General features: G+C 39.6%; 1 protein-coding gene across 1 annotated transcript; it reads right to left on the bottom strand.

Moving 5' to 3' along the window:
• Window positions 1-4441: 4441 nt before the first annotated feature.
• LOC122080852 (cytochrome P450 89A2-like) lies at window positions 4442-6293 on the bottom strand. Its single transcript, XM_042647721.1, has one exon. It carries the CDS (start codon window positions 6216-6218, stop codon window positions 4671-4673), a length of 1548 nt encoding a protein of 515 aa, XP_042503655.1. The 5' UTR covers window positions 6219-6293; the 3' UTR covers window positions 4442-4670.
• Between the last annotated feature and the right edge of the window lie 9542 nt (window positions 6294-15835).

The following is a 15835-nucleotide window of genomic DNA, read 5'->3' as shown; positions in this document are numbered from 1 at the left end:
TACGTAATGGGAGAGGGGAGAGGGGAGAGGGGAGAGAGATTACATAATTAATTTTTTGAAATTCTAAAATTCAACTTAGTCTAAAACGGTTTTTGGGCTATATCTCTCAATCTTGACCCTGGATTGACTCGAACCAAGAATTAACGATGCATCATTTTAAATCACGAACACAATGAGCCTAATACCCAATATCTTCTGGTGAACTCCTCATCTTTCAAAATTACCATCATGCCTCTATACTTGCGTAAGTCCTCCCATGTCCGAATCTTCTTTGTTGCTCAATCTCTTGGTCAAACTTCTAAATTAAGGTAAAATTCCTCATTTGCCCTTGATTACTTCAGTGAAATTTCTTCTCTTTTTTCCCTTGATCACATGTGAATCGTGTTGTTTTATGGTTGTCCTTGTTGGCAACCCGACCACGTGGTAGTGATGACGTGGCCAGTTTGGATGACATGGATGAAAATGATGACATGATAGTATCCAGTGTAACCGATGAGATAACAGAATGGCATGGTATGCATGGAGTGGTTTGATACATCCTTAGTAGGTGGTGCGGGTTTCTGGGTCAAAACTGGTAAAATTGACCTATTTATGCTCGGAGGCATTTTTGGTAATGAAACTGATATTTTTGGAAGATCATTATTCATGAAAAAGATAGATTGTAATTTACCTAGTCTAGTGCATTTGATTTTGTCACATTCCGATACCGTATGAAGAAGTTACGACATTTGTGGCAGTCAAGGATAATTTTAGCATTGAAGAAATTTTTTTTAAAGGAAGTGTTCTCCATGTAGTGATACGACAAAAATTTAATCTTTCCAATGGTTCTGATTTCATAGCGTTCCGATTCCGTATGAGAAAGATGTATCATTGGAAAAGTCTAGGGGCATTTTGGTATTTTTATATGACTGAGTCAGATGATTGGGTCTTCTGAAAATTCGTAGAGCGTCCAATCACGGTTCTAATGCACTTCATTTTATCTCGATCGGATATCGTATGAAAAAGTTATAAGTGTTTCCATAAAGTCGGTTCGAAAATCCAAACTGAAAATCCATCAGTTGCTCTTGGTATTGGGTGGATTTTTTGGAATTTATTTTTGAAATTTTAAGGGCTTTGGTAAAATTTCAAGATTTTGAAGGTCTAAGTTGCAAGGGGTTCTTAAGCATTGAAATATATGGAGGTAGGGGCTTGATTGTAATAAAAGAGAGTATAGGGTTGTACAATGGAGGGTTCAGATGAAGCCACATAGGCCTTATTCTCATCTAACAGCTGCTGAACTTAGGAGCTGATGAGACGGTTAAGACTTCTGCACAAAGATCCTCATTGGTGAAGTGCATCGGACATCATGGTGTGGCGCTTCACCATATTGAGTCTTGATTGTGTGTAGTGCATGTGCATAGAATCTATAAAGAGATTCTTCATATCTTGATCTGAGCCAATCATATCAGATCGATTTTGATCTAACTATCAAGATCGATGAAGCTTTATTAAAGTTAGCCGATAGCGTATCGTGAAACTCGCTACACCAACCAATTGGTAATCGACAACGTGTCTGACAATGTCAGTGCGTACGTCATGATGATGTCATCGAGATTAAAAACCTATGGTTTAGATCTATTGTCCGTTGGTTTAATCGGACGGCTCAGATTAAGAGATACCTTTTGATGAGATCTACGGCCATATATGCGCCCCTGTTGCGCTCGTTGCCGACGTAGCATGCTCCACCTATACGAAGATTCCATTTCAAGCTATCTCAGTACTCCAACTTCAAATGGTTATATCTCCCTCATTTTAACTCATATTTGGGTGAACCAAGTTGCTACTTCTTTGTTTTTCAAACCCTACACTATAAAAGCAAGAAAAATGAGTTTTAAGTTAAGGAAGGCTATATTTTTGGCAAGAGAAGCTTCCCTCTCTTTGTTGGTCCTTGAATGAATATGAACACTTGATGATAAATGTTCTTAGGCCATTAAAGGAGGTAAAGGAGGTGGTTAAGTTGTGTTAATGATTCATTAACTCAAAGCCAAGGAGGAAGAGAAGAAAGCAAGATTGTGTTTGCTTTGAAAAGCAAGAAGCTATGGAGAGAGAAGGTGTGAGCACCAAACTTGTTAGTACAAGTTTCTAGTCATCCCAGGCAGTCGGTTGTGAGATTCTCTAACTTTTGATTTATATTATATACATGTATATATGTTAGGGTTAGTTGTGGATGAATGTATATATGCTAAGTTAGTTATGGATGAATTGTAAGTATGCTAGCTATTTGTGAATGTATATGCTAGGCATAGCTTGACTGTAGGGCATTGATATAAATTCAAATTTATTGTATTCTTTATTGAGTGCTTAGTGGGTCTTAAGCACTGGGAGTGGGTGCTCCGGTGTAGTGGGTGCTACACATTGTACCAGTCACTGCTAGTCCATCTCAGCTTCGGCTTGAGAAAATTGGGTGTGGATGCTCCTGACTATGGGTGCAGTTAAAAGTAGTGTATTGAGTAAGTACGAAGCCTTTACAGGCACTACTCCGGAGATGTAGAAAAATTGTTGAACCTCGTAAAAATCCTGTGTTGTGGGTGCTTGTTGTTTGTATTTTATATTGAAGTGAGTGGAATGTGGAATGAGTGTGCACACTTGGAAGTGCCTATGAGAGGCTGAGTGCACATACTACTGTGTGCAAATAGGGACAGGTATATTAAGTTTTTCGTGGCCAGACATTAGATAGGTTTTTGGGGATCAGAATTAGACTCACTGATTCACCCCCCCTCTCAGTGACTATCAGGTTATAACAAATCAATCCATGAGTAAACCTGTCTCTAGATTGCATTGGATTCTCCCATTTAACATCTTTTATGCGCATGAGCTTATAACCTGTAAATGTGATAAAATCACATTATATAGTCACTTTTATCATCGATTTAGAATCAAAATGCTCAATTAAAACGATCATGAATGTATAAAATATGGTCTAATCAGCAAGCAACACTTACCACAGGTTGCTCAATCTGCATCGACCAACACCTTAAAATTAAGAGGTCATGAGTTCAAAGTAAGAAGAGATACCAATCTGGTTCTAGGGCAAAATTATAAAACCTTCAACTATCGCCCAATTGGATGAAGCTCCAAATTTAGAGAGAGTGGGGAATCCTCGTGTAAAAAGTTTCCAAGTACAATGCTTGAATTTTAGGTGAATTTTAAGGCCCCAAATTGTCTTCCAAACTTTATGAATAGGTTGGAAGGAGAGAAAAGATGCCACCATCTTAGTAGATAATTTTCAATGTTTCTTATGGAAGGCGAAGAGAAAGTCCTCGTGGGAATGAAAACTTAGAGGTATGGATGAGATGGAATCGGCTATATCTATCTGCCTTGGGAAGATATTGTGAATCAGGGGAAGGTTCCATTCTCTATTAAGGAGGATGTTTTTAACTTGGTGTAGGATGGGATCATGGGATGGGGTGGAATTGAGGTTAGGAGTTAGAAATTATCCAAATTGAGGATTCATGGATCATTCCAAATGTTTATGGAACATCCATTTCCTGGTTTTAACAAATCAAATTTCTCATGTTCGAAAAAATGATCGAAGGCCATTCCAAATCCAAGAACCTTTTCACTAGTTGTCCTTATGATCTAGGATGGAAGTAGAGGGTAAATATTTAGATTTTAAGACTTCAACCCAAAGATTATCTATGTTGACAAATCAACTGCCACCCTAATTTCATTAGGAGGGCTTTAGTATGGGAATGAGCAGTGCAGGTGCCCAAAGGCCCCAAACCTTCCTCACTTATTGGAGTGCAAATGGAAGACCACGGAATGAGATGAAGGCCTTTTCTTATTCCTTTTTCCTCCCCAAAAACGTTGCATCGATTGAATCTAATTTGTTACACATAGAGCTAAGAAATGGAAAGAAAAGCACAAGGGATGGGTTTATTGTATTTTACAAGGGTGTGAGAGTCATTCCGTCCCATTCTGTATCTAGGTGTAGGGTCGCATGATTAAGGAGCTTTCTTTTGCCCTATATATACACACTTATGATACGAATTTCTTGAATTGATCATGTATGATTTGGTAATACTATTAGTGTGTATTTTTGAAGTGTGTGAGTTACTATGAAAATGTGGGGGTTTCTAATTACATACTATGTCTTATCATACTAGGATTATGCAATTGACAATGCCAAGTAGTGATGTTTCTAAAAGGTGAACCTCAACTAAAAAAAATGAGAGATGACATACTAACTTATCTTGTTGATAATGTTTCTCTTACTTATTAAGAGGATGTAACATCTTCTAATGATGTGGAAGATAGAGTAAATTAAAATCAATAACTACTAAAATTAGTTGGTCTTTCTTCTAATGCTATATTCTATTGAAATTAGTTGATCTTTCTTTCGGTGCTAAGGTTTTATGCGCTTAATAGATATTTAAATTGAAATTAAAACTCGATGGAGCAATTGATAAATTTAAAGTTAGATTAACAGGCAAAGGTTGAAAATATCAATAGTCATAATTTGACTAAACAACATAGTGCCCTCCAATTCAACTCCACTCCTATGATGAGCCAAATTGATACCATCACATAAGCTGTATAGACTATTAAGGACGTTATTTAACAAGAAAACAGAAAAAAGGGAAGGAAGGAAGAAGAAGAGGTTGTTAAACATGGTCCAAAGTATTATTCTTTTATGGTAGCCTTGGAGAAATGTGGGCCCGCAACGGGTTCTTCATAGCGATTGTGAACTCTGGCTTCTCTGACAAGTCAACATCATCACCATCTACAGCCGTCCATTTGAAATCTCTGATCAAATTCGCCACAAAATACTCCAAATGAAGTATAGCTAACCCAATTCCTGGGCAAATCCTCCTCCCCACCCCAAATGGCATCATCTTAATCTCCCTACTCCCTGTTATATCAAATACTACTCCTTCCTCACTCAAAAATCTTTCTGGCTTAAATTCCATTGGATCTTTCCAAACTTTTGGGTCCCACCCCATCTCAGCCACCATGAAATTCACAGTAGCTTTCTTGGGTATCACATGCCCATCCAAAACAATATCCTCTGTGACAGCATGTGGTAGGACAAAATGAGATGGTGGGTGCCTCCTCAACCCTTCCAACACCACTGCCTTCAGATATGGCATCTTCTGCAAATCCTCCTCTCTAATCTCTTCTCCTGAATTCACAACTCCTTCAATTTCAGAGTAAAGCTTTTCTTGTACACCTTGGTTCTTCACCAGGTTCGCCATGATCCACTGCAACTCCGTAGCTGTTGTGTCAGTGCCGCCGTTCAGAAACTCGGAACAAAGAGTCATGATTTCCCCTTCTGTGAGATTCCGGCCGTCGTCCGGGATCTTAAGATCAAACAGAGTATCAACATAGGAGACAAGGAATTCATCATCTGGGTTACCTTTATCTTGTTTCTTATTCTTTATCTCTCTCCGGGCTCTTATGATAGGGATGAGTACAGATTCCTGTCTCCGGCGCAATTCAAGAAGTTGGTTCCAGCGATTCCTGAAGATGATTTTCCCCAATTTTGGGAGGAATGCAAGAACAGAGAATCTGCGTAAATTAACAATCAGGGTTCTCTGTACATATTCGATCTCTCTGATGATTTTCTCATCAAATTTCCTCCCAAAGCACATAAGAACCACTAAGCAGAACATGGCATACTGGAAGTGATCAATCACGGGAACCGACTCACCAGATTGAACATGGTTTCTGAGTCTCTTAATTAGAATCTGCAAAACCCATCTTCGACCATGACCATAGGATTTCACCCGAGAAGGGTGGAGGATCTCATAAGTGATATTCCGGCGGAGGAGCCGCCACACGGGGCCGTAAGGGGCGGAATTGATGCTAAGTGGGTTGTTGTTGACTATGCGGCTGGGAGAACCAAGGGGATGGCGGTCGGCGAAGACGGTTCCATTCTCGACGAGGGCTTGATGGGCGAGAGAATGGTTTGTGATGAAGATGGCTGGGTGTGAACCGATGTGCAGGGTTATGATGGGACCGTATTTGTGGCACAGGTTGCGGAGGATTGGCTCCATTTTAAATGGAGAGGAGATTCGGAGGAAGACGAAGCTACCGATTATGGGTACTTTAAGGGGTCCTGGTGGGAGAGAGAGCTTTGATTGGATGGATTTGGGGAGGGAGAGATGATGGATTATGGATTTGAGGGCTAAACAGAGAGACAGAGAGAGAGCGAGGGGGAGGAGAAACCAGAGCTCCATTGGAGAACTTGAGAGATGTGCAGAGAGTTTGCTTGACAGGAAGCCAACTGAGAGAGCCTATCTAGAGAAACGTTTTATATATAACCCAGAAACAAAATATGGGAGTGGAGTTGGGTTTTTAACGAAAGACTTAAAAAGAAGTACCCAAAAAACATGTGGTTGAAAAAAATCTTAAGACAATCTTAAGACAGTAGAAGAAACCATCTAGAAAACTACACATGGCAAAAGGCCCCTCGAGATAAGATCAAAATCAAATTAAGCCCTTTTACAACATAAACATCTCCATTATTATATGTGACACTTTTTTTTTTATAAAGCATCCTCTGTTTCCCACATTCTTTATTTTTGGGGGGAAAGCCTCTCTCATTCATTAGTGGCATATGCTTTTACAACTTTTGATCCTTTTTTTATAAAGCATCCTCTTTTAATTTTTTTTAATCAATCTTTAAAATTTTTTTCTGCAAGTTTTTATTTTCTTTTATAAGAAATTGTCCAATGAAACTTAACTCACCCACATCAAAAGAGTAGAGAAAATGATATGAAGAGGGTGTGGATACACTAAATACACACTCACATGCTCATGTGATAAGTGTCGATTCATTGACCTCTTAACGCCTTGATAGGAACATCTATGCATACCAGCAGCGTAGGCGCAAGATCCAACCACATGTGCATTCCATCTGGCTGAAAGAAAACTAGAAAAAAGAAGAAGGAAGACTAGATGAAAGGAGAAATAAGGCTGCTATCATACCCTACCGTGAGAATGAGGAAAGAGATTATCGCTGGTCTCTTTCTCTCTCTCTCTCTCCTATTGTCCATATTTTGTGGGCCCCATTGATGGTCTTGTTATTTTAGTAGTTTATTCCACAGTATCTTATTTATTTAACTATTTGAGTTAAGTAGGAAACTATCTTATTTCATATTTGTTTTTTCTTTAGGAAACTTCTTTATTTCTGAAATTATGTTTCTAGATTAGCCTTTTCTTTTTTTAGTAATTTTCCTATTATTTATGTAATGGCCATTGGCCATGATGGAACTTAATGAATGAAGAAATTTGAAAGAAAAGAAAGCTTCCAACCTCCCCACGATTCATCCTTCTTTCTGCCCTCTCCCTCTTCTCGTTTCTAATCTCGCCTCTCCCCTCTTTTTCTCTCTAACCTCTCTTCTCATCTCTCTCTTTCGCTACCACTGTTTCTCTCTGTTGCTACTGCCCTGTTGCACCCATTGTTCACAGTAACTGAAGGTCTCCTCTATTGAATAGACACCACCTGGGTTGCTGTTGGTCTCCTCATCACTAACTGGGCTGCTTCTGAACACTACACCATCGAGCTGGACTTTTCTTCTTTGTCAAATAAGGTGGACTATACCTCTGTTTGGGAGGACTTCTACTTCTCCTTTTCTCCTCAGAATTGGACAGCGTTAAGGTAAGTAAACCTCCACCCCCAGCCCCCTTCCTTGACTGTTTGACTACCACCCTGTTGACCCTACTGAAGTTTGAATTTTAACCTCTGTTCTATTTCCTTCTGTCCTTTAGAATTATCCTGCTGTGCTCTGTTACTGTTGCTATTATACCTTTATCCTGCTGAATTTACATACAACTGTATTCATACTCGATTTTCTGTGATTAAGAATTCTGCTAATTTCTTTAGAAGTTGACTATTTAAGAAAGAGCATGATACTTACTCTTTGAATTCTTGAATCGACTTGTGCCTATCTATATTATGTTGCCATGTTCCCTTCCCCATATTCCCCACTTGCGGCTAGGTAGTTTATATGCTTTTCTTTCTAGATTAGTATTGATTGCTGCTCCTCTGTTTTATAGTCATCTAATTCATACATGCTAATTAATGTATTGTGTTGTTCTCTGTTAATCCCAGCCATATTCTAAGCCCTAGTAAGTCTACCTCTGTCCACGTGGGTAATACTTGTAGGAAGCCTAGTTGTCTAGGTATCATCCTACATTATCTTGGTATTAGAGCCTGGTTTTGTCTAGGTTTAGGGTAATTAGATTCTACTGTCCTTTGTTTGCATGTCTTACCTTTTGTGGTCTATTCTCCGTCACAATCTATCCATAATCGAGTATGAATTAAGAGAGCATTATCATAGATTAGAGGACACCCTTTTCTTCCTTAAATTGGCGGGGCCAAATAGTATTGGACGCTACTCCCTCTAAAAGCACATACTTGAGAGGAAGATTTCTTACCTCAAGATTGAGAGGACTAACTATCTGTCTCAACTGGAGATTATGAGTAGACCTTGAGTCTTTGGTGGCAACCGTACCTTAGCTGCCCATCTCTTTATGTCCACTCGGAGAGGTAGAGCATACCAGGATAAGTCTGACCCTCCTAATACCTCCATCCAACCTGAGTAGTTGGCTGAATTCATGAAAGTCATCCAAGCTATACAGGAGATACAAGCTGCCCATCTCCAAACCATTACCGATAAGTTGGTTACCCTTGAGACAAGTGCCCAAAACCTTAATGGACGGTAAGACCGTAACACTATTAACATTGAACCTAGGGACAAAGGCCCTAACCTTGAGGAAGTAAATGAGAATAACCAAGCTGATGGTTATGACCAGATAGAGGATAACTTTTAAGCCCTAGAGTGTGGTAGGGATCGGGGTAAGGGTCGATGCCCATCGTCAAGACGCCAAATCCAATATGGAGATGATGAGGGTTATGAGCATCATGATAGGGGCTTTGATATCAGATGGATAATTAAGGTAGATGCCCCTACCAATGATGGCTATATTGATGCAAGGATCCTTTTGGATTGGATCAAGCAGATGGATAGATACTTTAATTTCTACGACATACCAGAGGAAGTCCGCTACCGATTTGCTAAGTTCAAACTTATTAGAGCTACCCAGGACTTTTGGATAGACCTAGAATACCAGGAGGACCACCTAGGACTTGAGCCAATCACCACCTAGGTAGAAATGCAAGAGAGGCTCAGAAGAAAATTTTTGTCTATCACTTATAGGCACCAGTTGTTGAATGAAATGAGTACCCTGAAGCAAAGAAAGTTGACTGTGACCAAATACATGAGCAAGTTCAATGAATTGAAGATTAGAAGCCGTATTCGAGAGAATGTTGAGCAGACGTTATCCAGATTCCTTACCGAGCTCAACTCTGAAATTTAGTCTCGTATGGCACTCCACCTGGTGCGAGACGTTCCATAGGCCTTCAGAATAGCCCTTGAGGTGAAATCCTCCATAAGAACTTATTCTCAGAGGAAGAGCTTTCAAGCGAGTCCCAATTTAAAAAACCACCCCAAAGCTCAACTGGATTCCCAAAACCCCCTGTTGCACCACAGCGTCAATTTGACAATAGGGGTAAACGAATTTTGGGAGAACACCTAAGAGTAGTGGGCAACAACAGTACTTCAAGTATCGCGAGTTTGGTCACTTCTCTAGAGAGTCTCCTAAAGAAGGTGACCAAGAGGGTTTTTAGGACTATGAGTATGAGGACCATAGGCTAGATGAGACCACATCTGATGAGGACACCAAGGAGGCTAGTGACCTCAAGCTCGGTATTGTGCGATGTATGGTCTCATAACCTAGGAGTAGTGACGATTGGTAGTGAACTAATATTTTCATCACTTATACATGTCATCAGGGTAAGAACTGCCGTGTCACCATAAACAGCGGAAGTTACATGAATGTGGTTGTCAAGAGCGTTGTTGCTCGAATGGGTCTCAAACTTGAACCCCACCCCAAGCCTTTCAAAGTTACTTGGGTAGATCAGTCCACCATCCCCATTAATCTAAGGTGTCTAGTTCTCTTATACTTTACAGGATATGAGGATCGAGTGTGGTGTGATGTCCTAGAGATGGATGTTGCCCACATCATCTTAGGTAGACCCTGGTTATATGATTGGGATGTCACTAATTATGGAAAGTCTAACACCTATGTCTTTGAGTTCAAAGGGAAGAAAATTAGGCTGACCCCTAGTGCCCCTAAGGAAGTAAGGGTTCCAGAACACAAGGGGAATACATCCAAACACACCCTCACCAAAACAATCAACATTTTAAATCAACAACAATTTGAAGGAGAGTGTTAGGAGTCAGGGGTGATTTATGCTCTAGTTACCATGCAAAGTAATACTAATAGGTCACGCTTATTCACTGAGGCTCCTAGAGAAGCACAATCCTAGTTGAGAAAATTTGAGAGGTTATTCCCTGAGGAACTACCCAATGAGTTACCACCTATGCATGACATTCAGCACGCTATTGACTTAATTCTAGGGTCCTCTCTACTGAACTTACCTCGTTACTGAATGAATCCCAAAGAACACGTCGAACTCAAGTGGAAAATGGATGAATTGTTACAGAAATGATTCATTAGGGAGAGCCTTAGCTCATGTGCAGTACCTGCCTTGCTCATGCTAAAGAAAATGGCACCTGGCTTATGTGTATTGATAGTAGGGCCATCAATAAGGTCACCGTCAAGTATAGGTTTCATATCCCTAGACTTGATGACATGTTGGATATGATGACCAACTCATCGATCTTCTCAAACATTGATCTCAAGAGCGGATACCACCAAATTCAGGTTAGGCTTGGAGATGAGTAGAAGACAGTCTTCAAGATGAAGGATGGCCTTTTTGAGTGGTCAGTCATGCTTTTAGGCTTGTCAAATGCACCTAGCACCTTCATGAGGATAATAAATCAAGTGCTTCAACTATTCATTAGCAAATTCCTAGTGGTTTACTTTGATGATATCTTCATCTATACTAAGACCCCGTCTTCCCACTTCGATCACTTACAAAATGTTTTTCATATGCTCTTACAAGAGAAACTCTATGTCAACCTCAAGAAGTGCACCTTCATGAGTAATCAAGTCATTTTCCTAGGATTTGTTGTGTCAACTCAAGTAGTGTCTATTGACTCTGAGAAAGTGAGAGCGATTGTAGAGTGGCCTGAGCCAACTAATGTCCATGAAGTACAAAGTTTTCATGGCTTAACCATTTTCTACAGGGGGTTCATCTACTAGTTTAGTTCCATTATGTCTCCTATCACCGATTACATAAAAAAAAGGAGTTTCAATGGACTAAAAGTGCTACGAAGGTCTTTAATGAGATTACAAAGCTTATGACCGAAGCTCCAATTCTGCACCTCCTGAATTTCTCTAAGGTCTTTGAAGTGAATTGCGATGCATTTGGTATTGGAATAGGTGGTGTCCTAAGACAAGAGGGCCACCATGTTGCCTATTTTAGTGAGAAACTTAATGAAGCTAGGCAACGATATTCCACATACGACAAGAAATTTTATGCAGTTGTCCAATTATTGCGCTATTGACAACATTACCTTTTACCATAAAAATTCGTGCTATTCTTTGACCACCAGGCTCTGAGATACCTGAATGCCCAAAAGAAATTTAACCAGAGACATGCCAAGTGGGTTGAGTTTCTCCAAGAGTACACTTTTGTACTCAATCACAGACCTGATGTCGAGAATACTACTACAGATGCACTAAATCGAGTGAACATGTTCCTCAGTCACACCAATGCTAGGAATCAAGCTAGTGTGTTACTCTAGACAATGAGTGTAGAGGTTATAGGATTCGAGCGAATCAAGAACCAATATTCCACCTGTTCTGATTTTAGTGAGCCATTCACTTCCTTGAGTGAAGTCAACCTGGTCAATCGCTTGGACTACCTACTTAGGGAGGGCTTCCTTTTTAAAGGAAGCAAGTTGTGTATTCCTAGGACTTCACTCCGAGACTTTTTGATCTAGGAATTGCACGCTGGGGGATTCGCTGGCCAATTCAATCGAGAAAAGACCATGACACTCATTGAAGACCGATTCTTTTGGCCAGGACTGAAGAGGGATGTTGCTAGATTTGAGTCAGTGTAGGACATGCCAATCTACCAAACAATAAAAGTATAATATAGGTTTGTACACTCTCCTACCTATTCCCTATGCCCCATGGCAAGACCTTAGCATAGATTTTGTGCTTGGTCTGTTAAAAACTTCGAGAAGCCATGATTCAGTTTATGTGATTGTAGATCGCTTCTCGAAGATGGCCCATTTCATCCTATACTCTAAGACCTCTGATGCATCCATAGTAGCCAGAATTTTCTTTAATGAGGTTGTCAAGTATCATAGGTTGCCCCTCAGCATAGTGTCCGATAGGGATGTTAAGTTTACTAGTCATTTTTTAAGAACCCTATAGCGGATGATTGGCATGAAGCTCTGTTTCTCCTCCGCTTTCCACCCTCAGACCGATGGCCAGACTGAGGTTGTCAATAGAAGCTTAGAAAATTTATTGCGATGCCTCATAGGAGAACACATTACCAGTTGGGATTGAGTCCTTAGCCACTCTGAGTTTGTATATAATAGTTCTAAGAACCGTACCACTGGTCTGTAAACCTTTGAGATTTGTTCAGGATATCAGCCCCGGGCACTCATGGACCTTATCCCAATTGTGTCCAGTTTTAGAACCTCTCCATCAGATGAGTCCTTTGCTCAGCACATACATGATTTGCATGCAGGTATAAGAAGACAGATAGCACTGAGCAATGATCAATACAAGTCAGAGGCGGATGTGCATAGAAGGCTACAAGAGTTTTAAGAGGGAGATATGGTAATGGTTAGAATCAAGCCACAACGTTTTGTTAGGAGAAAAGCGAACAAACTACATATTCGCAGCACAGGTCCCTTCAAGGTTCTTAAGAGGATATGTGCCAATGCCTATATTCTTGATCTACCAACTCGTATGGAAATTAGCAATATTTTTAATGTGGAAGATCTTGTCCCATACAATGGTGCCTCCACCATTACCCCTTTCTATCATGATGACCTTGAGGACTTTCCTTTCACCCTTGATGATACAGCTGAACCAACCCAGCCACTTCCCCCAACCTCCTTATCACCTGTACCTAAGGTCACGAGGAGAATTGAAAAAGTTGAAGAAATCCTTGATGAGAAGCTTGTATCCACACACACAGGAGGTTCTAGAGAGTTCTTGGTCAAATGGTGTGGACGTCCAAAAATTGACAACATTTGGATCACAATGCAAGAAATCCAACAGCTCAATCCGGATCTGCTTGAGTACTATATGAGCCTTAATTCACCGGAGGTGAATTCTTCTAAGCCGGGGAGAGTTGATGGGGACATCTATGTATAATAGTGGTATAGGTGCAAGGCTCAGCCACATGTGCACTCCATTTGACTAGAGGAAAGCTAGAAGAAAGAATAGGAGAAAGGAGAAAGAAGGCTGCTGTAGTACCCTACCATGAGAATGAGGAAAGAGACTATCACTGGTCTCTCTCTCTCTCTCTCTCTCTCTCTCTCTCTCTCTCCTATCGCTCAGATTTTATGGGCCCCACTGATGGTCTTGTTATTTTAGTAATTTATTCCATAGTATCTTATTTATTTAAGTATTTGAATTAAGTAGGAAACTATCTTATTTTCTATTTGTTTTTTTTTGGAAACTTCTTTATTTTTGAAATTATGTTTCTAGATTAGCCTTTTGTTTTTTTAGTAAATTTTCTATTATTTATATAATGGCCATTGGCCACGATGGAACTTAATGAATGAAGAAATTTGAAAGTAAAGAAAGCTCCCAACCCCCCCATGATTCATTCTTCTTTCTACCCTCTCCCTCTTCTTGGTTCTAATCTTGCCTCTCCCCTCTTTTTCTCACTAACCTCTCTTCTCATCTCTCTCTTTCGTTGCCACTGTTTCTCTCTGTTGCTTCTGCCCTATTGCAGCCATTATTCACAGTAACTAAAGGTCTCCTCCATCGAATAGACCCCACTTGGGTTGCTGTTGGTCTCCTCATCACTAACTGGGATGCTGCTGAACACTACACCATTGAGCTGGACTTTTCTCCTTCGTTAAATAAGGTGGACTACACCTCTGTTTGGGAGGACTTCAACTTCTCCTTTTCTCCTCAGAATTGGACAAAATTAAGGTAAGTAAACCTCCACCCCCAGCCCCCTTCCTTGACTGTTGACTACCTCCCTATTGATCCTACTGAAGTCTGAATTTTATCCTCTGTTCAGCCATTATTATTTCCTTCTGTCCTTTAGAATTATCCTGCTGTACTTAAAATCTGTTACTGTTGCTATTATACCTTTGTCCAGCTGAACTTACATACTGCTGTTTTCATACTCGATTTTCTGTGATTAAGAATTCTGCTGATTTCTTTAGAAGTTGAATGATTTAAGAAAGAGCATAATACTTACTCTCTGAATTCTTGAATTGACTTGTGCTTATCTACATTATATTGCCATGTTCTCTTTCCCATATTCCTCACTTGCGGCCAGATAGTTTATATGTTTTTCTTTCTAGATTAGTATTGATTGCTACTACTCTGTTTAATAGTCCTTTGATTCATGCATGCTGATTAATGTATTGTGCTATTATCTGTTAATCCCAGCCCTATTCTAAGCCCTAGTGAGTCTACTTCTGTCCACGTGGATAATACTTGTAGGAAGCCTAGTTGTCTAGGTATCCTCCTACATCACGCCTACTCTTCAAGCAGAAGTTGCATGCCAATGTGTTGGGCACTAAATCCACCTTCGTCACTCTTCACACTCTCACCTTATTTTTTTCTTCTCTCTCTCTCTCTCTCTCTCTCTCTCTCTCTCTCTCTCTCTCTCTATATATATATATATATATTATTTTTTTCTTTTTTTCTTTTTTGGGTTTTAATTCACTTCCCTCCTCCCACCCTTTTTTACATTCATTCACTCAATAGTCATGTTTTTTTCATGTTGGCATCTTTTTGCTTTTTTATTTTTTATTTTTAGAAGAAGTTTCCTTCAACGCTCTTTTGAGGGTTCTCCCCTTTCTAATCTTTTAATAAGGAAGTAGGTTATTCTTAATATTTCACCAATCTAGATAATTAGTGACATGTGAGGTTCTGTGCAAAAGTGATCATCATATTGACATTGTGAGAATCTTTTCCTTTTTATTTTTAAAAGTAAATTATACATACCGAAAGAAATTAGGTAAATTACACCTCATATTTAATTTTTTGTCTGCACCAGCTCGCATTTCATAAATATTTATTTTTTACTTCATGATTGAAAAGTGTTGTGTTTGAAGTTTTTTTTTCATTGTTGTGTTAGAGATTTTTTCCCATTGTCGCAGCTTTTCCCGCAGATAATATGTTTTTTTGATCTTTTCTTCTTTTTATCTGGCTGATTTGCTGTAGTACCCACCTATAGAGAGGGAGAGAGATGCAAAGATTGAGCTGTGACAAAGAAAGGGGGCATTTTTACTAGATTTACTATTTACAGAGAGATTAACTTAGGCACCAAAGAGCCCCTACCGATTCCACCCGATACTCAATCTCTTATTTTTGTTCCTTTACGCAAGATATGCAAAAATCCTAAGACAATTTCTTACCATAACAGTGAGAAAAGATGAAGTTTCGAGTGAGAGGAAAGATCCTTCACTTACTTCCAAAGAATTTACTAAGTGTTAAAACCAGATAACTGTTGAAATTTTTAGTGAAAAAGGTTCTGGGTTCTTTACTGATTTATTGGCAACAGAAGTGCATTACATGGTTATCCCCCTCCCTCCCCCCTCCTTTCAATTCTCCTTGGACTTTTCTCTCTCTAGAATGTTGTGCTTCTTCTTAAATTCTATTATATGCAATC

Source organism: Macadamia integrifolia, chromosome 6 (assembly GCF_013358625.1).
Source record: "Macadamia integrifolia cultivar HAES 741 chromosome 6, SCU_Mint_v3, whole genome shotgun sequence".
Classification (NCBI taxonomy): Eukaryota; Viridiplantae; Streptophyta; class Magnoliopsida; order Proteales; family Proteaceae; genus Macadamia; species Macadamia integrifolia.
Note: the sequence above shows the minus strand (reverse complement) of the source record. Positions and strands in the feature narration are given on the sequence as shown.

Coding starts and splice junctions, on each gene's coding strand:
- LOC122080852 (XM_042647721.1), bottom strand. CDS start 6,218: ATGGAGCTCTGGTTTCTCCTCCCCCTCGCTCTCTCTCTGTCTCTCTGT.